Source organism: Calidris pugnax, unplaced genomic scaffold, assembly GCF_001431845.1.
Source record: "Calidris pugnax isolate Ruff unplaced genomic scaffold, ASM143184v1 scaffold124, whole genome shotgun sequence".
In the NCBI taxonomy this organism is placed as follows: domain Eukaryota; kingdom Metazoa; phylum Chordata; class Aves; order Charadriiformes; family Scolopacidae; genus Calidris; species Calidris pugnax.
In genome coordinates this window covers 1,246,997-1,271,524 of record NW_015090914.1, presented here as the reverse complement: position 1 = coordinate 1,271,524, position 24,528 = coordinate 1,246,997, and the positions used below count along the sequence as shown (strand labels likewise).

Sequence of the window (24,528 nt, the reverse complement as noted above, 5' to 3'; positions counted from 1 at the left end):
GCGGCGGCAGAGGAAGTCGGGGCTGTGCCGGGAGGGGAAGTGAAGCCGAAATGCGGCGAGTGGAGGGCGGGGAGGGCAGAGGGGCGGGAAGGGGAAGAGCAGAGGGGGCGTCGCCGCCGCCGCCGCGGCCTGGCTGTCCGCCGGGGCTGGGCCCGCCGGCCCGATGTCCCACAGGGAGCGAAGGGGGCAGGAGGAGGAGAAAGGGGTGGAGGAGGAAGAAGAGGAGGAGGAAGAAGGAGCGGCGAGGGGCAGCCGGGCGCGGCGCAGGAGCCACCCAGAGCCGGCGGCGAGCGGCAGCAGGACCCAGGACCGGCATGAGAGGAAACGGAAGAGGCAGGAGGCGCAGCAGCTGCGGAAGCTCCAGCACCTGGAGTCCTTGTGAGGAGGGGACGGGCCCAGGGGGTGCGGGGGGAAGCCGGGTCGCCCCCGCTCTGCTCTGAGAGCCGCGGTCGGGGCTCCGTTCCCGGGCAGGGCTGGAAGGGTGGCTCGTTGTTTCGGGGGAGCGGGTCTGTGCCCGGAGCGGGGAGGGAGCGGCCCTTTGGCCCCCGCCGAGGCCTCCGTGTGGAGCGGCCCCGCTCACCTCACGGCGGCTCCATGGGGAAATACAGGCCTTTTCCAGGTTCCTGGAAGCCTGGGAGTTGCAGTGGAGGTGTTCGACTGGTTTTTGCTAGAGGGGATTTAAAAAAAAAAATTATGATAAAAAGGTTTGAGAGCTGCCTGACGGCCCCGTCGCAGCCCGGCCCTGCTGTGAGAGCTTTGTGCTGTTTCACTGAATCACAATGACATGGAGTTGGAAGGGACCTCTGGAGACCATCTAGTCCAACCCTCTGCCAGAGCAGGTCCACCCAGAGCAGGTTAGAGTCATAGAATCATAGAATGGTTCAAGTTGGAAGGGACCTTAAAGATCATCGAATTACATCCCCCTGCCCTGGGCAGGGACACCTCCCACCAGACCAGGTTGCTCCAAGCCCCATCCAGCCTGGCCTTGAACCCCTCCAGGGATGGGGCAGCCACAGCTTCTCTGGGCAACCTGGGCCAGGCTCTCACCACCCTCATGGCAAAGAATTTCTTCCTGATACCTAATCTAAATCTCTTCCAATTTAAAACTGTTGCTCCTTGTCCTGTCACCACTTCCTGACAAAGAGTCCCTCCCCAGCTCTTTTGTAGGCTCCCTTCAGGTATTGATAGGCTGCTATAAGGTCTCCCTGGAGCCTTCTCTTCTCCAGGCTGAACAACCCCATCTCTCTCAGCCTGTCCTCATAGGAGAGGTGTTCCAGCTCTCTGATCACCCTCGTGGCTCTGCATGAGGTTGCACAGGAACGTGTCCAGGTGGGGTTTGAATGTCTCCAGAGAAGGAGACTCCACCACCTCCCTGGGCAGCCTCTTCCAGGGCTCTGCCACCCTCACAGCAAAAAAGTTCCTCCTCATGTTTAGATAGAACTTCTTTTGTTGCAGTTTGTGCCTGTTGCTTCTTGTCCTGTCCCTGGGCACCACTGGAAAAAGACTGGCCCCATCCTCCTGACACCCACCCTTGAAGTATTTATAAGTATTGATCAGATCCCCCCTCAGCCTTCTCCAGACTAAGACAACCCAAGTCCTTCAGCCTCTCCTCATCAGAGAGATGCTCCAGGCCCCTCCTCATCTTTGTAGCCCTCTGCTGTCCCCTCTCCAGCAGTTCCCTGTCCTTCTGGAACTGGGGAGCCCAGAACTGGATGCATTTTGATAGAATGGGGTTTAATGGAATAAAAAGATCAGAATGTTCACAAGAATATGATTATTTTTTTTTTCCCCTTTCTGCGTGAAAGCACAAGTCTTTTTGTTACAAAATGCACTAAAACAGTACTCATAAAATGATTGTCACAAAGACCCATTTCATAATGTCTGGACATTTACCCCCTGAGCACATGCGTGTTCTCAGCTGTTGGATTTCAGTACATTTTATATCTCCTATTGACACCAGAGAAACGCTGCAGGAAAGATGAAATTATTATTAGGATGTACTAAATTTGGCTGGCAAAGCTGGCTGTAAGAAATGGTCTGAGTTGGTGTTTTCAGCTGAGTGCCTCTTTGATCCAGCAGCGCTGGAGGAAAGAAGTCTGAATTGGTGAGATGCTGAGGAGGGGTGCTGCAGAAATAAAGAATTGGGCATTTGTGGCAGTGGAAGCTGAGCTGAAGCTGAGCTTTCACCCATCCCTGTAAAGCTGTACCATGAAAGTAGTTGTTCCCCCCACAAGAGTGTGAATCTGAAGGATGGTTGCAAGAGACGTGTGGTGGTAAGACAAGCACTGTCTCTCAGTCTGCTCGCATCCAGGTATCCGTGCTCTGCTATAGTTCTTGATAGAGTCAAATTTAAGGGAAAATGTGGTTTTAAATAGGTTTTAACTCTATGCCATTGAAATACTGTATTTTCTCAAGCTATTTGTGCTAAGCTGCAGATAACAATATTTCTGTTGCTTTTCAGCTATGAGAAACCTCCCCCAGGGCTAATTAAGGTTGGTAATGTATCGCAGTAAATTTTTAGCACTATGAGGGGTTTTCACACAACCTGTCTTGTAGTCATTTGTCTTAAATGTCTACGTTACCCTTATAAATTACAGAGAGAAGTGGGTGCTTCCAGAGGAAAACTCACAGCTTCTCAGTTTACAAGCCAACCTCTTTGACTTGGCAAATCCAGAGTGAAATACCCAGAGCGGGATAGGATGATACCGGTTCTTTCATCACCTCTGAGCACACAAACTTAATGCAGTATTTAATAGTGCAGATAACGGGGAATCATTTACGGTGAAGCAGATTTTCAGTTTGCATGAATGAATTCAGGATTTTTCTCCATTGCTTACGCTCAAATGTTGGTGTAAAAATACTTTCCTTTCACAATGGTCATTGCTTCTGCTGTGATTTATATGTCTAAACCATAATCTAGTGCTTTTAACCTAAAAAATGCTGCTCTGTGTTGTAAAGGTGGTTTGTAATTGTTATGTTGTGTTAGCAGGAAAAGGAAGAAAGTCTATGCTTGTCATTTAAGTTTTCATTTATATTATTTAAATACATTACTGAAATAAACGGAAAGGAATGGAATTAATATGGCAATAGAGTTCAGACTAGAAAATTCAAGGGCAAGGGAAAAAGAAAATTACTTAATGCTGTTAAAAGGTGTTTTGGATCCTTTATATGTTACAAGAAAAATAAATCTTGCAGGAGAAACAGGCTCCATATTAGGTCAAGGCCTGCATGCTTGGAGTATTAATTTTTACAAAGTTAAAAAAAAAAAAAAAGTGATTTTATTGTCCTTATCTTTTTCCCTAGGAGAATGAAACAAAACCAGAAGACTGCATACCTGATGTACCGGGCAATGAAAGTGCACGAGAATTCCTGGCACATGCCCCGACAAAAGGGCTTTGGATGCCTTTGGGAAAAGAAGTCAAAGTCATGCAGTGTAAGGCTGAAAATATAAAATATTCCAGATATCATTGGGCTTTCACGTAGCCACCCTTTTACTCTGGGGGAGGGCGGAATGTCTGGTGGACAGATGGCAAGGTCCAGGTAGATTGGCATCGTATCGATATAAAAGCAACCAGTACCTTGAAGGCTGTAATAAAATGCAAAAAGGTACATTTTATGGACATTACATTTATCATCATAATACTTGTATCTGTTGATTTGTTTCAACAAAATTAAAATATTTTCCATAAAAAGGCTTTTTTTCTTCTTCTGATATGGCTCAGAGATGCAATTCACTTCTGCTTCTTTTTTTTTTAAAGGTTGGAGGTGTAAACGTTACGGACACAGAACAGGAGATAAAGAGTGCCCTTTCTTTATTAAAGGCAATCAGAAGTTGGAACAATTTAGAGTAGTGAGTACAAACACTGTGGCATTATTGCTTGTATTTTCTAATGTTGATGATGCACATGAAGAGAAGCCTGTTAGATGATGCTTTCTTAAGGGCTTTTCCTCTGTCTCTAGTATAACATAGATGCTGAAAATCTCCTAATAAAGAAAAAGCTACAGATGTGGTTGGATGTTTGACTGCTTTGCAGAAAATCTACTCTCCGAGAGGAATATTAGTAATTTTTACATTTAAATTGGAAATCTTCAAGAACCTGTTTCAACCATTACAGTCAGTTTTTGCCATTAAAATGTCAACGTAACAAAAAATGCTTAGTCAAGCTTGAGCTGCCCACATTGTAGCTGCTTCAAGCCTTCCGCTGTCACTGAGCAACCACATCATGAAGCCTGCAAGCCTAGGTCTGTAATCCAGTCATTGTCTACACGTCTGACCTCTTGCTACATGAGGCTCCATCTCAGTTCTGCGCATTCTTTCTGCATGACCTCTAACGTTTCCTGGTGCTCTGCATTGTTAAACTATATTTCAGGCTGTCATCGCTTTGGGTCTTGTGTCCTCATTTCTAGCCTTGAAAAAATGCAGTCTGGACTTACTCTGTCCAATCAGAATGCTACTACAAGGAGTATTTTTGGCCCGCTCCCATAACCAGATTGCCTCTGTCCTTCACTTTTCCTCAGGCTTCTTCTCTGTTGCACCAAACTCTTGCTGTTTGTCCGAGGCCCTTCGTGGTGCATTCCCAACATCTTTTATTCGCTACTGACACTTTAATTCTTACCCCTGGTCAGCATCTGGTACCTCCTCTCTGTTGAACTTGTTTGCTGAATCTTCCAACAGAAATAATCACCCCATCTTTTTGCTGCATTCTTGCACAGCATGAACTCACCTTAAATATCTGCAAAGTTTGTTTGCTGAATCTTCCTTCACAACAGTCTTTTGCTGCAATGCCTGTTTAAATTAAAAATAACTGATTTAAGAACCAATAATGGTAGCTCCTAGCATGTTAGGCCAACTCCAACTTCATTATCTGTTTGTCCTATATTCCTTGCTCCTGTATTCCTGTTTATTTGTATCTAAGTCTTTAAAATACACTAGAAGGGCACAGCTCACTATTCTGAACAATATTCCTTCTACCTCTGGCTATTCCTGTAGTAAAGGTATGGGGTTGTCTTAGTTAACTGTGATCAGAGAGGAGAGAGGTAATATACCTGAGGAAATGCCCTTCTTTGGTGATGTACCTAGGTAGGCTTTTCCTAAAGTAAAATAAACAGTTCAGATTACCAGTGTAAAGTCTGAGAGTATATTGGTGAATTAAGAGCTTACTAAATATAATTCATCTTTTGAAAAAAGCCTCTTGCATTGGGTTGCTTTAGTTTGTTTTTTAAAGAAATACAACAGTCAGTGATAAATACTTTTCTTTACCAACGTTGGATTTTGTTTTCCACTTTAAAGGCACATGAAGACCCAATGTATGATATCATAAGGGAAAATAAACGTCATGAAAAAGAAATGAGGTAAGCACGTTTCTGTAGGAAACTGCATTTTCAATTTGGTTTTCATTTTGATATCATTATACTAATGTATAGGTGAAATTCAGATATAATCTACCCTTACCAACTCAAAACATGATCCTAATGGCAACTTCTTTATATTGGCAGATGCTAATGCATTTCTACTTCCTCCAGAATCGCTCAGTAGTATGTTCTACCTCTTTAATTCTATTAGCTTCTATATTTTTTCCTGAAATGAAGTTTAAAGAGGAGTCATATCCATTTATGCTGTAATATTCAGGTACTTGAGTTTAGCTTTGGCCTAAAAAAACAGTTCGATATGTTTTTTTTTTTCCACTGACTTCACTGAGATGTTTTCTAAAATTCGATACATCAGAGTGCCTTCAGTAGACATAGAAGGGGTGGATTTAGAAAGCTAGTTCTAGGCACCCGATGCTGTTCCTCATGTGAGGTAATTATTCAATATATAAAGCAGCAGAATTCTGTGGTGCTTTCTTGAGCTGCAGGGCTGAGGTAACTAGCAAAGCACAGGCAGCCCATGGAGTAGTACTGCTGCTGCAAGTGTCTCAAATCCTTGGAGAAGATTCTGAAGACAACAGTAAAATAAGCAAGTAGTTTGTCCCCATTTGCTAGTAATCCATGAAAGTTCCAAGGAGGAGTGCCTGTCAGGAACATCTCTGCATCTAAAGCAGAGTCTCCTCTGTCAGCCCCACCAACGCTGTCTCTGTGTCAGCAGGGCAATGAATTTCAGAAAGGTACTTGAGTTTAGCTTTGGCCTAAAAAAACAGTTCGATATGTTTTTTTTTTTCCACTGACTTCACTGAGATGTTTTCTAAAATTCGATACATCAGAGTGCCTTCAGTAGACATAGAAGGGGTGGATTTAGAAAGCTAGTTCTAGGCACCCGATGCTGTTCCTCATGTGAGGTAATTATTCAATATATAAAGCAGCAGAATTCTGTGGTGCTTTCTTGAGCTGCAGGGCTGAGGTAACTAGCAAAGCACAGGCAGCCCATGGAGTAGTACTGCTGCTGCAAGTGTCTCAAATCCTTGGAGAAGATTCTGAAGACAACAGTAAAATAAGCAAGTAGTTTGTCCCCATTTGCTAGTAATCCATGAAAGTTCCAAGGAGGAGTGCCTGTCAGGAACATCTCTGCATCTAAAGCAGAGTCTCCTCTGTCAGCCCCACCAACGCTGTCTCTGTGTCAGCAGGGCAATGAATTTCAGAATATCGTAATCCCAACATCCAGCTGTGTATGGATGAGCACGGAACCTCTTACGGTGGTCTGGTGATAGCTTTTGCCTCATTATTTTGCACACATAATTATTGGCCAATGTGGCGTGGGGGGGACAGTCCCTGGGAACAGACTGGCTGCTTGTCTCAAAAGAGGTTGCTTGTATCAGGCTGTGAAAACTGTAACGAGAACATACTTCAGCCAAAGAGGAAGTGTTCCCCTGCCCTTCGCCTGAGGCTTCCATTTCTCAAGCTAGGAAGGAAACAGGTTAAAGCTAGAATAAATTCTTACAGGTAGAGGAGAGCTAGAAAGGGTTCTCATTCACGTTTTTTGAATTCAGGATACAGCATCTGAAGCAGCTCCTGGAGGACTCTACCTCAGATGATGACAGTGATGATGATGATGAAGATAGCAGCAGCTCGACTTCCTCAGAATGCAGAGATAAACACAAGAAAAAAAAGAGAAAGAAGGAAAAGAAAAAAAAGGAAAAGAAGAAGAAAAAGAAGAGAAAGCATAAATCATCTAAATCTAATGAGAAGTCAGAATCTGACTGACAGCAGTCACCTGCTGCACGCTGACTGACCTCCTACTTGTGAACTGCAAGGAAAGAGCCAAAGAACGAGGAAGAAACCGCCGGAAAGGGCTCTGTTAAACTCAGAACATACAGATGGATACACACAGCATCCTACACTGGCTGTCCTCTTCTGCCCCTCTGCAGTGCCGCAGCCAGAAGGAAGAGAGCTGCAATGAAACACCACCAGTCAGCCCTATCTTTATTCTGTAAAACCTCTGCTAATGGTCATTCTCTTGGTCAGCTCAGGCCTCTGCGTTGCTGCTCGTGGCTGTGGGCAGAAAGCAGTGGCTACCAGGGTGTCACCAACCCATCTGCAGGGTTCAGCAGCCTGCCTATTGAAGTGTCTTTTCTCCATGAAGTCATTTTGTTCTATACAAAGCCTCACTGTAGCGGGGCTGCAGTTTGCACCGAGCAGAGCACTGACAGCTCACAGTGCTTATAATAAGCAGGTTGTACTGTTATATTTTTTTAATCTGCATCCTGCCTATGTGCTGAAGTTCTTTGTACTTATCTGAGTACTGGCAGCTAGGGAAATAAAGCTCACTGCTGAAGGAGGGGAAACGTTAATCAAGGGGTTTTACTTTAAGACAGAATTGCAGTGTTGGCAAGACTTGGGGTTTTTGTGTAGCAAAATCTCAATATCTTTGCCATTAATGCGCACAGTTCTGTAACACCTCAACTGTTCTCCAAACCATAGGGGTGAGAGTCAAGTGTAATGTTGTTGGATGTTCAACTGTACTGTAAAGAGGTTGTGGTTTTAGTTATTTAAAAAGGCTGTTTTCATGTTAGAAATGAAAAAGATTAATTTCTACATAAACCAGTATCAGTTGTTTTGATACGTTTGAGTTTTTTTTTTTTCCTTTTAACAAGGCTCGGGGAAATAAATTCCAAACTTACTTTTTATGTTTGCTAGAATTATTTTATATAGTCATATTTTATGAATCATCCCACAATAATATAAATGCGTAAGGCTTTTCAAACAGTTCTCAATTATATGCATGCAAGCCACAAAACAGCAGTAAAGAACTTGTAAGCAGGAAGAAGGGAAAGTTTTGTGTACTTAATTGATCTTGTGAAGTGACCACATTTTTCTTTTAAGTCTGCCATCTTGCAGACTTGACTAGAAAGATTGAGAATGCTGTAAACTGTGTTAGAGTAAGCACCTCTTTTTGGAACCTCAAGGTGCAGTGGTACCAAGCTGTGATTTGAGGACCTAGATGATGTATATTGGTACTCTGCAAAAGGAGAAAGAAAAGCAGATTGGCTTTGAAAGGACAAGGAAGGACTTATATAGAACTTAGTCTCTGTGCTTAGACTGATATTGGAAAAAAAAAAATAACACCACGATGAAGTTCTACACAAGGTGCAGTGGTACCAAGCTGTGATTTGAGGACCTAGGTGATGTATATTGGTACTCTGCAAAAGGAGAAAGAAAAGCAGATTGGCTTTGAAAGGACAAGGAAGGACTTATATAGAACTTAGTCTCTGTGCTTAGACTGATATTGGAAAAAAAAAAATAACACCACGATGAAGTTCTACATTCATAGAGTGAACATTAACAGTGAAATCAAGGAACATAGAATGCATTTAAGATTTTTTTTTTTTATTCTTCTGAGAGCTTTGGAAGAGAGAATAGGGGAAGTATATGCTAAAGTGTGTTTTCTCCCTCTTACATGTCTAAAAGTCATTTAGTAAAAATAAACCCTCATGTCTTGCTAGTTATTCATAATATGTTCTGGGGAAAAACCAGGTAGTCAAGGCCTACTTGCAAAAAAGGTTCTTTATTTTATTCCCATAGCTCAACTGTGCAGATGTGTTTTATCCTCCAGCATTATTTAGCAAATCTCCCCATGATGGGATTTTCTGGTGACTCCTGATAATTCCCTGTATCAACATCATCAAATTCAAAGCTCCTGTCTCTTTCACCAGAAAAAGACATAACAGCTGAAATAGCACGAGACCTTCCCATTTTACCTACCAGGATTTAATATTTGAACAATCAAAAAATACTGTAAAGGACTGTTCTTTAACTTACATCGAATACAATTTAAAAGTTTTGTTTTGAGATACCAAATCACTCCTCTGTGCCAGATAAAGGTCTGTTTAACCCAGTATTGTTTCCTGCTCATGGTCAATAGTGGATGCCTACATAACAGAAAAGGGCAAATTCCAGTGGCATTATTTCTGCTGTTTCACCAAAATGCTGTCTCAGCCTCCACTCACCCTCCAAGTGCTTGCAGGCACTTGGAATTATCAGTTTTATTTTAGTATTTAATAGCCTTGGATACATTTTTTATTTTCCATCCAATCACTTTTTGTAAACTTTGCAGTTTTCTTCAGCAAGGAACTCTAGAGGTTAATTAATAATTAGCGAAGAAACTTCATTTGCTTTTCAGACTGCTCCCTCCTAGTTTCGTTTCGTGCACCCTAGTTCCTCTAATGGAAGGCATGTGAACAACTGATTCCTATTCATTTTCCCCATATCATTACCGGTTTTATAGATCTCCATCATATCCCATACACAAAGATTTAATAGTTCTGTCCTGAAACTCACAGAAGTAAAGCCAATTTCAAAATTAACAGTTTCAGTAGAGTAAGATTTTGAGTAGTGGTAGCTGGTGCTGGAATGCTAAGCAGCATGATTAATCATTTAGCATTTTTTTACACTGTCAAAGCCAGCATTTAAGAGACTCTAGGTCTTTTAGAAATACATAGCCTAGAGATAAATACCAACATCCATTTCTATTAATGGAAAATTATTCTGTATAGAAGTAAATCCAGAAAGCAGGGTAGAAAGCTATAGTATTGAGAGACTGATGAGCCTTATTTTTTAGATCTTAACCATTGAACTATTAACGTTTCTGTTCAAATAATTTGTTTTTCCCTAGCAATCCTTGCTGCCTTTGTAGATGTGTATATTCCCATTTGAAAGTCCTGTTGAACCTGAGTGCTAGTAATACCATGATTGCATAGTCCTGCGAGTCTGAGTGAGATGCAGCTACAACACAGCCCGTAGGCAGCACAGCTCACCAGGGCTCCAGCTCCCAGCTGTTTATCTTCATACTCTTCACCGTTCTTCTCAGAAGGGTTACTTCACCAAAACCACTGACATCTGTCTTCTTTCTTTGGCCATGAAATTCCTTGGGGGTTATGGACCTGTTCCCCGGGCTGGCCATGGGCAGTGGGTCAGCCTGGGGAACCTGAGGGCTCCCCTTTGAACAGTGGGTTTGTTTCCCATTGATACACCCACAGCTGGCATGCAACGGGTGGGTTTTGCCATTGGCTCCCCTTTGCCATTTTAAGAGAAAGACCTGTAATTAATCTTTTCCAAAACAAGGCAGAAAACAGGACATTATAAAAGAGCAAGCTTTATACCATGCAGATGCTACCAAATTGAGAATTAAAGCCTGGAATGAAAACCAGACAAGCCAACACAAACCCAGTGGCTCCACTTCAGTTTGCATGTCACAGCCTGTCTGGACGTTAAGCTGTGTGCCAGGTGACTTCAGATGTAGCCCCTGGATTGTCCCTGCTGCTTGCTGAGTGAAGAAAAAGCCAAGCAGAAGATTTAGTTGTAAGGTCACAGGACTAGTGCTGTCAGAGTAGACTGCACCACATACGTCTACAGCACTGGTGTGGGTCCACAGCATTGTAAACTAACTGCTTAAAATCTCGCAGCATACCTGTGGCATTTGTTTTCAAAGAGCTGTCTAAACACTCCTACTGCTACTCCCTCACCTATTCTTGGGACCTAGCATCACCAGGCCCTAAACTGCTGCTTCTGTGTGGGTAAAATAGCATACTGACTAGTGCAAGAGGTATGAAAGGGTGACTAGGGTGATCTTGGAGTGCCTGTGAAATGTTTGCCATCCCCAAAAGAGTGCCATCTAATTGTGAGGTCATGAATATTCTTCTCAGACAAGCAGCAAGAGACAAACGTTAATCCATCAGGAGAATTAGTTTAGTATTCAATCCCAAAGCCACACTCAGGCTCAGTCCCTCTCTAAGATGTCTCAATTATAGCTGAGGATTACTCTGAGCTCATCACTTACAGCTTTCAAGTTGAAGAGATTCTACCACTCATTCTCCCCATCAGAATAAAGTTTATCCCTCTCTAGGAGCAGCACATTCCTGTACTAGATATCCAAGACCAGCAGTCCTATATTTTGCAGAGTATTTAAGAGCTCCGTGCTTGACATAATTCCTTCCCTCATTTTATTCTTTGAGATTCTGATGCAACAGATTTTTGTGCAGCACAAAAGCCAAATAAGAATTTGTATACTTTCTTGCAGTGCTTAAGGTAGAGAGGAAGTTAACGCTGTGCTGCCAAGTTTTTAAGTGGATCCCTGACAGCTTGGGGTAAAGGCTCTAGTTACAGTAGCTCTTTAACAAGCAAGTGCTATTAAAAATAATAGAAAGATCAAGAATCAGTTGATTAGGGAAACCTCAATACTCCTCACTGAGGGAAAACAGCACAATCTCAATTACAGCTCAAACTAGTAATAGGCAGGCACAACACTTGAATGGAGTCACAGGAAATACTACTTTTATCCCTGTAAGTTACTCTAGAGCAGACAGAATAAGAACACTGGGAGAGGAGGCAGGAGAGAAGTCCTGTCTCTTCATTCCCCCCTGCCCTTTATTTAAGAAGAACTGGCTGGTTTCTTGTTTTTTCAGTTTGTTCTTCCCCACCCCCCACCAAGTTCCCCTACCTTTTTCATTCCCACTATAACTTTCTTGGGAATCATCCAAGAATGGCAGCATCACATTTATTTTCTCACATGGTAATACTAACTTCCATAGACATGAAAAAGGATCACATATTTTTGAGCTATCCACCTCATCTATTTCCTTTATTCATAAGGGAGCTCATCAGAGACCTAGTTTTATCCTCTTAGCTCTATAAAGATTTTTCTGTAGTGGGTTGCCAAGGACACTATCAACTGTAATAAAAGTCACCAGTAAGAAGTCAGGGAACATGGCACACCACTGTTGTAAAAAACTTCTGTTTCATTTTCAAAGTCCATCTCCAGCTCAGGGTTTTCATAGAGGACCCAAAAAATTTCCACAGAAAAAGGAGAGGAGGGGGAAGCATCACATTGATTAAGGGCTTCAGTTTTAGTCCTCACTCATGCATTTAGAATAATAACTGAGGAACTGCCTTGAAATTTTGAGTCAGTACTTGACTTGAATCAGCTTTAACTATGTTCCTTTACACTTCTGACAAAAACAAATCCAACTGATGGAAGAAAGTCTTGTACCTACGTCCACATCATGTAGACAAACTGACTATGAGATGAGAAGGTGTTGACAGGCTTCCCAGTCCTGCAGAGCCTCAGAACAGGGCAGCAGTAAATGGTATCCTAGGATGGTACTGAGGCACATACAGCCCTATCTAGTTTTTTTTTTACTTCCATGTAGAGATGGAATACAAGAAGTCTCAAAGTGCAATTCTATTAAATTTATTATTTAAACAGTGGATATGCTAGTTGTAAAAAGGTGACTTTAGTGTTAAATACTTAATTCCATTTTAATAGTGTTCTCAGTCTTTACAGTGCTACTTCTTACCCTTTAAGAGTGCACAGCAACTCAAAAGATACACAGGAGAATAACAACAGACTTTTGGAGTTATGCAAACCTCCGACACATTTGTTTTTCCCCTCCTGCCCCAGTATTTGCAGTTATCTTCTCTTATAGAGGGACTTCCTCATTCCACTCCCTAAGGAAAAAAAAAAAGATTAAGATATATATTGTCCTTCCAAATAATACATGCCAATATAATTCTAAAGAAGGACTAGACATCAGCAATTGCCTTTTCCTGTTGCAGGAGAGGACACCAATGGTTGATATGAGAATTATGTATTCAGCTTCCCAACAAGGATAAATTCTGCAGGAATGATACCAGACTGCAGAATATTCCAGTACAACAGATAAGAGTTCCATATCAAACTCATAGCATATTTGCAGTGTGCTCCTGTAACTGCATTGTTGAACACATCCAAGGAACACCAACTATTTCTGGGGCAAATATAAGTAGTAGTTTGGGATTGTGCAAACTTCCTGAATGCTTTTACTGAAAAGGATCAGCAATTAAAGGTTTAACACCAATATTTAAACAATCTGACTTCAGGAGTGATGCCAATTTTGACTAGTAAGATGTTTCAGTCTAAGTTTGTTTCTGACCTTACAAATACATGGAATTTTAATCCTTTCTCTGGTTTAGTATATGAGAACTAACTAAATGAATATCGAAGGTAGCTTAACTATACCAGATTGTTCTATTCCAGAAGGAACTCTGATCTTTGAGGTAGCTGCTTTTATGTACTGACCTTCTCAGTTTATAACCTTTTCAGACTCTCCCAAAAATGTACAAAAGCGTATTTGTTATTGCACCTACTTTTTATAACCTTTTCAGACTCTCCCAAAAATGCACAAAAGCATATTTGTTATTGCACCTACTTCACGAAATTTTCCCCTCCATTGTTTTTCCTATCTTCCTCCAAAGTAGCAAGAAGTTCGTACTCCATAAAGTCAAAGTTCCTAGGGACTATCTACATGCATTTGTGCTGGATCAAGTTACAGGCTGAGACAGACCTGTAGCTTAAAGAAAAGGATATAATGCAGAGTGACACAGGACCCAACATTTTAAAAAGATAAAATCCTGTGAAGAACCTTGAGACCAAAATAGTGGGGTTTGGCGTTTGTGTTTGGTTTTGTTGGAGGGGTTTTGTAGGTGGTTTTCCCCTGCCCCCCCTTTCCCATAAATAAAGGGAGGGAACCTAACCTTGTCAGAGCTCCAACAGCATTCATAGCTAGGTGTTCAAACTTTAGCTTACTTTTTTCCTCGTCTTGTCTGCATAGATAGCATTTGCTATTATTTCACAGGCTATCCAGTGTCCTTGCAGTTCAAGCCAAGAACCATTAGTCCCAGAGACAGTAATGAAGAAATGCTTGTAACAGTCGTTTCTGTAGCTTGCCACTGCATACCAACCTTTGCGTACGCTGTTCTTGGGCACCTCCCACACCTCTACTTCTTCCACCTCACATCTCGTGTTCCTGCGTTTTGAAGGTGGCTTGCCTATTCTTTTCTTCTTCAGTTTAATCAAAGGTGGGCACCCTAAAGATACAACCAGTGTTATTTCTCCAGATCATAGCCATAGCAAGTTACAGCTGGATTTCCCCCAACTGGCCCATAGCGTTCTTTTTTCTCCCTTCCCTCTACATGTCCATTTTAGTGGCAGATAGAACTGACACTACGTATGCCAAGCAGTCTTGTATGTCTACAGTATGGAATCCATAATGCTGGATGCACTGAATTTTGCATCAGAACTTGGATAGGTGCTAATGTGGCAAGAAGGAACCCAGTGAAAGTTGAATAATTCTGCTCCAGTTCGCTTTACAAGTGTTCAGGACTGACTGACAGCTGTCCAAGTGGCACAACTCACCCACTGTCTTAACAACTCTGAAGAACTAAGTTATGTACCACAGGTACGCAGTTCAAGAAGTCAAATTTAGCATATGATATTACTGTTAAAGCAACAGATCTTGTTTAGCTAAAACCTCCCTACTTGCAGGGGACTTAATTTTTAAGATTAATTTGAAGAAACTAGTCCTAAAATAAGCAAAGCTTTAAAAAGGATGTTGTTCTACTAACACTCCTGAGGCATCCATTGGTATGAACAGCATTCAGAAGTCAATTCCTGCTCCCTAATTCTGAATGTGATGGCTTCTTCAAACTAGATAGGCAGGAAGAGAAAGCAGGGAATAACAGAAAGGCTGGGCACTCTCAGTTTGCCACATCATCTATGGCTTAGAAGGGACATGCTGAAAGTAAAAGATAACAAAATTATTTTAGAACTATGTTATTATTTATATGAATTGTTTTAAGGAGCTAAGAACGGCGCTGCTAAAGGAGAGTGTTCTCAACTTTTATAGAGGATGCTAGCATAAAAAAACCCCACAATATTTTGAAGAAGTCTTTGGGTAGAGAGCCTAAACCAAACCCCAAACACCAACATGCTCAAGCAGGAAAGCAATGCAGGGAGAACTCTAAAGAACAGGCTTCTGAGCTGTCGATAGAGGAAACCTGATATATATTATCACTGAAGCAAGTCATCGGTCTGTTTTGAAGTTGACTTCACATTCTGCTATTTGATAGACTGATCCTGGGATACCTGAAAGCATGTGACCCAGGAGAGCAGTAATACTCAGACTACAGCAAATTCTACAGTTGTTCCAACAGCACTTAGAATAAAAAACACCCTTGAAGAGCATCTAGAAACAGAGCTGAACTTCAAGTAGACCTTAATTGTAAAGAAAAACCATTCAGCTTCAGGAGGAAGCAGAAGATACAGAAACTATCTAACCTTTTACTTTATTAGAATAACTGATTTGTTCATCTTTTCCCAAACCACATCAAGATGATTTGCACTCAGACATCCTTTAGCAGTAGTGGGGCAACTGCTGGTCCATGCTAGTTTCTCTCAACATTGGCTTATGCTACTGTCACACACAACTTCCTAGATGTGCTACTCATCAAGATTAGGAACTACCACTGCATGTGCACTCAGGAGAAACATTATCCAAGTTAATACTACAGTTTAGCTGTAGTATTAGCCCAGTAGAATTATGGCAGTAGCAACTTCATACAAATGGATTTGCTCGGCCACAAAGTATTTGGTGCTTTGATTTCCCATAGTACTTTTAAGAAAAAAAAAAAAGAGTATCTATAATGCATCCTTATCACATGTTTGAGTTTGAGGATATAAATACACCCCAAGATGTACTGACTGATAGGCATTCCATCAATACCAGAGCAGTGAGTATTAGTTTTATTCTCTTCAAATCTTATTCAAATATTATAAGCTTGCTGGTTTGTATCATAGCCTTTTGAATGTTCCTTAAGAACAAAAAACACATTGAGGAAATAGGTTGTACCTTGTTCTTTACTCTTGGCTGAGGGTGAGAGGCTGGTAAATTTGGGTTTAGCACCACTTCTAATCCAATACTCTTCAGGTGGTATCCCCATATTCTCCCTTAACAGCCTTCCTAATAAATAAAAAAAAAGGGTATTTAGTTTTACTAATGTTAATACACTGTTTGATCCACAAGTCAGAATACAAAGCCAGCTACTGAATCTAATTGCAAGAGTCTATTAAAATAAAAACATCATTTTTTGGAGACCACACTTGACAAAGATTACCAGCTACTTTAAGTTTACATATTTTATACAAAGAAAATAAAGTTTAAGAACACCAAGCCTGTTTTTACTAGTAGATCATCCTGTTTTAGATGCCTCTCTGATCTACAATATGAAATACATTTCACAATACAAAACTGTACTAAACAGCAACCAACTACTGAAATACCCACTGAACTAAGCAGGTACGAACCCTGACTGATAACTCCCCTTAGCTTGGTTTAGATTAATCCAATTTCTACCAATATTTACCTTTGGGTAAATAAAAATGTTCCTTTTCGGATCAAATTTAATACAGTTTCACACTCATTTTATGAAAATAAAACAAGTTTTTTTTTTGCTAACAGCAGGAGAGCAGCAGCTATAGTAAAATAAAGTTTGACTCCTTTTCCGCAGAGAGAAGAAATTACACAGGGTATTGCCACCAGATTATAATAAACTTAGTCCTATTTAATCCACCTAACATGGGTCTGTTATGTTGGAGTCAGAATGTTTGTATAAATTTAAGTGCTGAGTTTCCAAGATATTATTAAACAATCATAAATGTGTAGTTCAAGTGACCTGAAGCTTCTCAAATGAAAAAATTGCCACTACTGTCAGGAAGTGAAGTACATCAAATGTAACTCAAAGGAGAGTTTCTGCAAAATTCTCTGTTGGTTGTGAAGATGCAGAATCCTCATGCAATAGGTAGAAAATTGCAGCAAATCCCCTCTGCCACAAAAAAAGTTAAAATATTCTGCAGTACTTCTGGCTCTAAGCCACACCTGAAACAACGACATTCTCCAGTCTTCCCACTGGTACAAACTACAATTTGCAACTCAATTAGGCCTTCTTTGTGTGTCCTATTAAGAAGTACTTTGTCCTCAGCAATTAGCTTACCTCCCAAGCATTTCCACACCATCCGCTGGTGGTCAAGTCCTTCTCTTCTTGACATAGGCCTCTTTCTTCCATAATACCCACAGTCACCGTATACAACTTCTTCTTGTTCTTTCTCCTTTGGCTTGTAAACTACACCAATGCTCTCACCAAGTCCACTCCTAGCTATTTTTTCTTGAGCAGGCCAGCTAATTAATTGAGCCGGAATAGCATTTTTAGGTGGTTTCCAAAGAACCCTCTGGCCAACTTGGTAGAAACTTCCTCTACTAGGTGTCAAGATTCCATACGGAGGGACTTCTTGAAAGAAATACTCCATTTCATCCATACCATCATCCTCCTCTTCTTCTTCACTTTCATCCTCTTCTTCTTCCCTCACAGAGTATTCTTCAGAGTCCTCAACTTCTGACAAACTCTTAGCTGTTTTTTTCTTGAGAGAAACTATTTTTTTCTGACTTGAAGATCTAGGAAAAGCTCCCAGATTTCTGCCTTTACTAGAAGCCTCTTTAGTCTTCATCGTTGAAGAGTTTGTGACATCTTGGTCATGCAAACTGTTCATCTGCTCCCTTCCTACCACTTCATCTTCATTAAGGGACCCAGCACTTTTAATTTTCTCTTTCTCTAAGCCCTCTGTACTTTTTTGGAAAGTATACATGCTTTTCTGAAGCACATAGTCAGGGACAAAGTAAGACACTGGGGTATTATCAATTGATGAGCCTTCCTCTCTAGAGGACATGTCATCAGAAGAAAGACTGAGTACACTCTGACATTTCCGTTGCGGCAAACAAACGTCGTAGTTGTAGTTTGCGTCCATACTAGCCAGCCAGCTGTTAGAGGGAATGTACTTCTCAATTGATTCGTCACACCAAATACTTTTATCTGTTTGACTTTCGTTGGTTGTGCTGTGGCTTAGATTCAGCTTTTTCTGCTGAAAACTCAAGTCACTCATTACCTCCATACCAGGTGGGAGCAATCCTGCTTGTTGAATAAAGCTGGGCTCTTCTTGAGAAGTTTTTGAGCCTGTGGATTTTCTAGAGCTGGATTTCTTAGCTACTATCACATCCTGTCTTACGACTGGCTGATCTATGCCAACAGATCTTGCCATCTCTGCAATTTCCACTGCCATGGTTTCCCCTGGGGGGGATTTTGCCTGTTGACTTGTATTTGCCTGCTTTTCTGCATCCATCTTCACTTCATTATTTTGGACCTCTTGTTCTTGCACAGCTTCAGCACCCTGTTTTGAGGTGAGAACAGCTTTTCTCTCATCTAAGAAAGCTCCTGGCACCATTTTCTCCCCTTCAGGAGGGCCATATATCCTCCCTTCACATGAGCTAACAGAAAATAAGTCATGCTGTACTGCATTTTCTGGGACTGATTTACCACTTGCCACATCATACAGAGGGATAGTTTCTTTAAAGGACTTCCAGAGCTGAATAGCTGGAGAGCCATTTCCATATTCTATCCTCACTTCTTCCTTCTCAAAGGCATAGCTCCCAGTAGGAAGATTTCTGTACTGTGTAGAGCTGGAAGGGCTCTTGTTATGAAACTCTCTGTCTAACACAATGGAAGATCCAGATGAATCCTGTTTCTTTGAAGCACTTTCAGTCTCTGTACCTACACCAGAAGAGACACAGGCTGCATTTCCTGCATCTGTACGGGTATCTTGATGCTTCTTTTGCTTGTTTTCAGGCTGCCTAGGATCAGTCTGTGTTTCTTTTGTCTCCATTTTTTTCCCAGAGGTACTATAATGTCTAAATCTTGTTGCATGATAAAATATAGGGGAAGGTGTGGGGGCATTAAAATAAGGCCTTCTATTAATTCTTGCATGCACTGGATGCTGTCGAACAAAAAATCCGGGGTACTCATGGAGCGCAACAGAATAAAATGGAAAATATGGATTTCCACTTCGGAAGCCTAGACATTGGGGATTAAAAAAAATTAAGAACAAATATATCTTCTTTCTGAAATAAGTCATTCTGATTAATAATTGCTTGCATACCCAGGGACAGCTACACTGGTAAGTAAAGCATTCCACCTGTCAATGTTTGGAAGCAAATCTGCTGCAGATACCCAGGTCCCTGTTATGGACCATCTGGACAGCTATACTTTAACTAGAGCTTACTTTTATTCCTCAGAACATACATTAACTAGCCTCCTGTAATTTTTTTTTTATTCTATTATTAACTATGCTATAGTATTGTATCCGAAAAAGACAGCTACAGTTAGAAATTAACATATGCATACCATTTACCAGAGGTATTTAACAATATCGTTTCTATGTGGATTTTTAATTTTGTATTTATCCATACCTATGATGCATGCATGTATGGAATTCATACATACCCACATACTAATCACTAGGCATGTTCTAGAGCTTTTTATCTGTAGGATAATCATTACTTAATATTTTGCTTAGTTTCCATTCTCCAGAAATGAATGCTTTCCAGCACACAAGTTACATATTTAACTGATACTTCATAAATCAAATCTTTGACAACCAGAACATTACATTAATTCTACCTTAAACTCCCAACAAACTCATTAACACAGATACACATTTGCTTCCTCCTCTCTAGCAGCAGTTTACTAAGCAAAGCTTCCCCAGACAGCTCTCATTTCCCTTACCTGGAGCAGGTACACAGTACGGGCTGTACGCATGACTGAGGTACCACGAATTTGGAAAAGGCTGTTGTGCTGTTGGCTGTGCATAAAAAAAGGGTCTTGTGTGGCTGGTGGAATACGATCCACTTTCTGAATTTGAGGTAGTATTCATTTTTATTTTTTTTTTTAACACTGGAAAAGATAAAAGAAATAAGAGATTAACCACTTCAAAAACTGTATGACAGTGATTTTTATGTTCTGCCAGAATCCAGGAGACATTCCTCTCTCAGCCTAATGAAACCAGATTTTTCCAGAAGAAAACTACTATCTTCCAACCAGAAAGTAGAAAACTGACATACTATCAAAGCCAAAAACTTCAGTTCTCCTTTGCTAAGCAAACTTTTATATGCAGGTCTCAGTACTACTTCAAGCCATCTTATAACATATTTTAAAGCCAATAGACCAGTAACTTTAATGTAGTCCTCCATGCACACATTTTATATAAGTAGTATTCCAGCCAATTATAAATTAGTCTTCAGTCAATTAGCCTTGAGCAAGAGGCCTAAAAAAAAAAGCTTAATAGAAGGCTTCACACAATCAGAAGTTTGGTGCTCCATGAAGAAAACACTTCTTAACACCAATGCATATGTTGTATTTGAGATGACAATGAGAACTCTTATTAATTCAGGAATTTTACTTTATAATTTAGTTAAGAACAGTAACAGCTAACATCATAAACCAAGCATTTCAGTGACACCATGCTTCCTATGCTTAAACTAAGCGATGAGTAACAAAAAAAAAAAAAGGAAAATCCTTATGCATGATTTCAAATTCAAAGCCATACAAAATTCACAGGACAGACCTTCCTCCCACACTTCTGTATTCCCTCAGGTAACTAATACGCTAAGTTCAGTTCATTCCAACCCTGGCAAGTGATACAGCCTTATTACACATAACTTATAAGAATAAATGAAATAAGGGAACTCAGGAGATCTAGTGACAGAAAATAGACAGCAAGCCAACTCTTTAAACAACTTAAACATTTCAAAGTCAGAAAAAAAATAACTTGAATTCAACACCTGTTACAAACTGGCACACAGCTCAGCCTGGAGTTTCAGAAGCTTTGAGGAACACTGGAGCCCTCTTCAGTTTCCATCTAGAGCAGCCCAGCCAGCTCCCACAAGCACCAAAAAGCTGACCAACTCCCCTCACTCTCCTAATGCAAAGCTCCCAAGACCACTTTGACCTTTAAGAGAGTGCAATGTAGGGAAGGAAAAAAAAAAAAAAAAAACACAAACCCAACCACGAAACAGAAGCCCTAACAAAAACTAAGCTATTCCTGCCCTATTAGAGCCCCTCAAAACTAAGGTCTATGCTGCTGCTCAAAGCCCAGCAAGAAACTAACCACAGCCTCAGCTCACCCTCTTTATGGCAGGCAGCTGCCACTTGTCCACTCCCCCTCCCACCTGAGGCTCATTTAGCAGGGACACGGGGGCCTTTCTCTGGCAATATGTGGGAGGCAGAATCCAAACACCAGGCTAGGAGCAGTAGTAAAAGCCTCCAGCTGGTGTGCAGAGAGCTAACGGTCTCATTCTGCAGAGATTTAAGCTGCCTCCCCGAGTGAGTCTAATGTTTTCCTTTTGTAACATTGGAACTTACACTAAAAAAAAATATAAAACAAAAAACCAAATGGAAATACTGCTAATCTTCTGCTTAAAACTACTGTTAAAGACACTTTTTGTAGGGGAATAAAAATGAGATATGGAAATACCCAGTAAAGAGAGCAATGCTTTTACATCCTAACCCAGCCAAGGGGACTGACAAACGATGCTCTCCCCATATAAGCAAGGGAAGTGCTGGTTCCAGTGCAGGGTACTCCAGCAGATCTAACAGCAATTTATGAAATGCAAGGTTCTAATTAGGCTCTGCCCTGGGTCCTTAAAGGGGATGAGAATCTGGGGGGCTGCTTTGCGACTTCATGTCTCTGAATGACAGCATGAGCATTGACTGGGAGGTGGTGAGGTCATTCTCCCCCTCTGCTCTGCACTGGGGAGGCCACCACTGGAATCCTGCCTCCAGTGCTGGGCTCCCCAGTTCAAGAGAGACAGGGAACTGCTGGAGAGAGTCCAGCGTAGGGCAACCAAGGTGATGGAGGGATTGGAGCATCTCCCTGATGAGGAAAGGCTGAGAGAGCTGGGACTCTTGAGCCTGGAGAAGAGAAGGCTGAGGGGAGACCTTCTTCATGCTTCCAAGGATCTAAAGGGTGGGTGGAAGGAGGATGGAGCCGGACTCTTTTCAGGGGTTCCCAGTGACAGGACGAGGGGCAACGGGCACAAGCTGGACCATGGGAAGTTCCACTCCAATGTGAGGAAGAACTTGTTTGGGGTGAGGGTGGCAGAGCCCTGGCAGAGGCTGCCCAGGGAGGGTGTGGAGTCCCCTTCTCTGGAGATCTTCAAGCCCCACCTGGATGCTCCTGAGTGATGTGCTCTGGGCAGCCCTGCTTTGGCAGGGAGTTGGACTGGATGGGCTCTAGAGGTCCCTTCCAACTCTGACAATTCCATGATTCTGTGATGTCCAAGAGAAGGATGCCCCAGGAATGCACTATGCAAGTAGGTAAGCAACCAGAGAAAAACAAAGAGGTGTACATGCTCACAGGTTGTTTATATTTCAAGGCTGGTGCTCTGGTTTGAGCAACACAGGACTGATTTCTCTTCTAATGCTTGGGAAAACTGCACTCTTAGAAGACTCTAGCCTCTGAGTGTCGGAAAATATTTCCTTTATAGCCAGCAATGGCATGCGGGTTTCAAGGTCTCGGTGTTTTCGAGCCTTGCCAGGTGTGGGGATGAGGAGGAGCGGGACCTGAGCACTTGACCCAAGCAGGCCAACGGGATTATATCATACCATGAATGACACATTCAATATAAATTAGAAAGTTTGCTGTGCAGCTTCTCTTCTGTAATGGCTGCGATCCCGAGAACTGCTTGCCCCGGTGCTGGAGCTCTGAGCTCTTCCCTTTCTCCCGAAGCCACAGCGCTCACAGTGTCCCACATGGGCTGTCCCTGCTGGGAGAGCCGTGCCATGGGAAGTTCCACTCCAATGTGAGGAAGAACTTGTTTGGGGTGAGGGTGGCAGAGCCCTGGCAGAGGCTGCCCAGGGAGGGTGTGGAGTCCCCTTCTCTGGAGATCTTCAAGCCCCACCTGGATGCTCCTGAGTGATGTGCTCTGGGCAGCCCTGCTTTGGCAGGGAGTTGGACTGGATGGGCTCTAGAGGTCCCTTCCAACTCTGACAATTCCATGATTCTGTGATGTCCAAGAGAAGGATGCCCCAGGAATGCACTATGCAAGTAGGTAAGCAACCAGAGAAAAACAAAGAGGTGTACATGCTCACAGGTTGTTTATATTTCAAGGCTGGTGCTCTGGTTTGAGCAACACAGGACTGATTTCTCTTCTAATGCTTGGGAAAACTGCACTCTTAGAAGACTCTAGCCTCTGAGTGTCGGAAAATATTTCCTTTATAGCCAGCAATGGCATGCGGGTTTCAAGGTCTCGGTGTTTTCGAGCCTTGCCAGGTGTGGGGATGAGGAGGAGCGGGACCTGAGCACTTGACCCAAGCAGGCCAACGGGATTATATCATACCATGAATGACACATTCAATATAAATTAGAAAGTTTGCTGTGCAGCTTCTCTTCTGTAATGGCTGCGATCCCGAGAACTGCTTGCCCCGGTGCTGGAGCTCTGAGCTCTTCCCTTTCTCCCGAAGCCACAGCGCTCACAGTGTCCCACATGGGCTGTCCCTGCTGGGAGAGCCGTGTCCTGCTGATGGGATGGGCTGAGTATAATTCTTGTATATCTTATATTGGCATCGGGATCAAAGCTGGTTCTTCAGTATTATTAATTATCTAGTCATTTTCTATTATATCTGTTTACATTTCAACCCCTAGGTTTCCTTGCTTTTCCTGGTTACCCTTCCCGTGTGGGGAGGGGTCCTTGGGTGAGAGAATAACTGTCTGAATGACAGTAAGTTGTTGTGGGTTCCTCGAACCGTAACAGTCAAGAAATTCCAGATAACTTCTGGCTTTTTTCTTTCTATAATATTGAGATTAAACTTGTCTGTTGAACTAAGACACAGATTATAAAGTGCCTGGGAGGGATTACTGATCGCATTGCTCACAGACACCCCAAGCCAAAGCTTTTCCTTTGCTCTGGTGGCAGCTCTTGCACTGGGCGTGCAGGCTGCCTGGTGATTTGTTTGGGATGTTTTAACTCCTGCATTCATCAGATTTAAGCTTTCACTTTTGTTTTTTTAAGTTAAATTCTCAGCCTTTCTCTTGGAGAAGAGAAACGCTCCTTAGAGTTTAAAAAGTTGCCTTTTTATCAGGATTTTCCTTCCTTTTGGCTTCAGCCCTCAGGCTCCTCCCGCCCCCGCCCCTCTCGCTCCCCTGCAGGCCGCAGGCCACACAAGGCCTCAGGCGGCGTTTGCCGGCGCAGCAGCAAACCTCCCACCCCCGGGGGTCCTTCGGTCGGCCGAAGGAGGTCTCGGCATCCCGGGTGCCCCATCCTGCCGGGAGGGCCGGGGCCCGAGGAGGAGACGGCGGCGGAAGGCGGGCCGGGGTGAGGCGCGCCCGCCGCGGGCCCCGTTCGCCTCAGGCCGCCCAGCAGGGGGCGCTGCACCCCCCATCGCGGCGCGCGGGCGGGGGAA

General features: G+C 42.5%; 2 protein-coding genes across 2 annotated transcripts; one reads left to right on the top strand and one right to left on the bottom strand.

The window, feature by feature from the left end:
* Nucleotides 1-128: 128 nt before the first annotated feature.
* Nucleotides 129-8,072, top strand: RP9 (retinitis pigmentosa 9 (autosomal dominant)). The gene is made up of 6 exons (XM_014949429.1): nucleotides 129-378; nucleotides 2,462-2,492; nucleotides 3,304-3,433; nucleotides 3,759-3,850; nucleotides 5,291-5,352; nucleotides 6,924-8,072. Exons 1-6 carry the CDS (start codon nucleotides 164-166, stop codon nucleotides 7,135-7,137), a joined length of 744 nt encoding a protein of 247 aa, XP_014804915.1. The 5' UTR covers nucleotides 129-163; the 3' UTR covers nucleotides 7,138-8,072.
* A 5,540-nt stretch (nucleotides 8,073-13,612) lies between these two features.
* Nucleotides 13,613-20,002, bottom strand: LOC106892325. Its single transcript, XM_014949434.1, has 4 exons — nucleotides 19,855-20,002; nucleotides 17,236-19,143; nucleotides 14,159-14,274; nucleotides 13,613-13,708 (listed from the first exon to the last, which is right to left on the bottom strand). Exons 1-4 carry the CDS (start codon nucleotides 20,000-20,002, stop codon nucleotides 13,613-13,615), a joined length of 2,268 nt encoding a protein of 755 aa, XP_014804920.1.
* Between the last annotated feature and the right edge of the window lie 4,526 nt (nucleotides 20,003-24,528).

What these genes read in the sequence shown, in the direction of transcription:
- LOC106892325 (XM_014949434.1), bottom strand. Translation starts at nt 20,002, where the DNA reads ATGAATACTACCTCAAATTCAGAAAGTGGATCGTATTCCACCAGCCAC. An exon ending in GTACTGTGTACCTGCTCCAG is followed by an intron (nt 19,144 to 19,854) that starts GTAAGGGAAATG and finishes CCCAATGTCTAG; the next exon opens with GCTTCCGAAGTGGAAATCCA. An exon ending in GGTGTGGAAATGCTTGGGAG is followed by an intron (nt 14,275 to 17,235) that starts GTAAGCTAATTG and finishes TTGTATCTTTAG; the next exon opens with GGTGCCCACCTTTGATTAAA.
- RP9 (XM_014949429.1), top strand. Translation starts at nt 164, where the DNA reads ATGTCCCACAGGGAGCGAAGGGGGCAGGAGGAGGAGAAAGGGGTGGAG. An exon ending in CTCCAGCACCTGGAGTCCTT is followed by an intron (nt 379 to 2,461) that starts GTGAGGAGGGGA and finishes GTTGCTTTTCAG; the next exon opens with CTATGAGAAACCTCCCCCAG. An exon ending in CTCCCCCAGGGCTAATTAAG is followed by an intron (nt 2,493 to 3,303) that starts GTTGGTAATGTA and finishes CTTTTTCCCTAG; the next exon opens with GAGAATGAAACAAAACCAGA.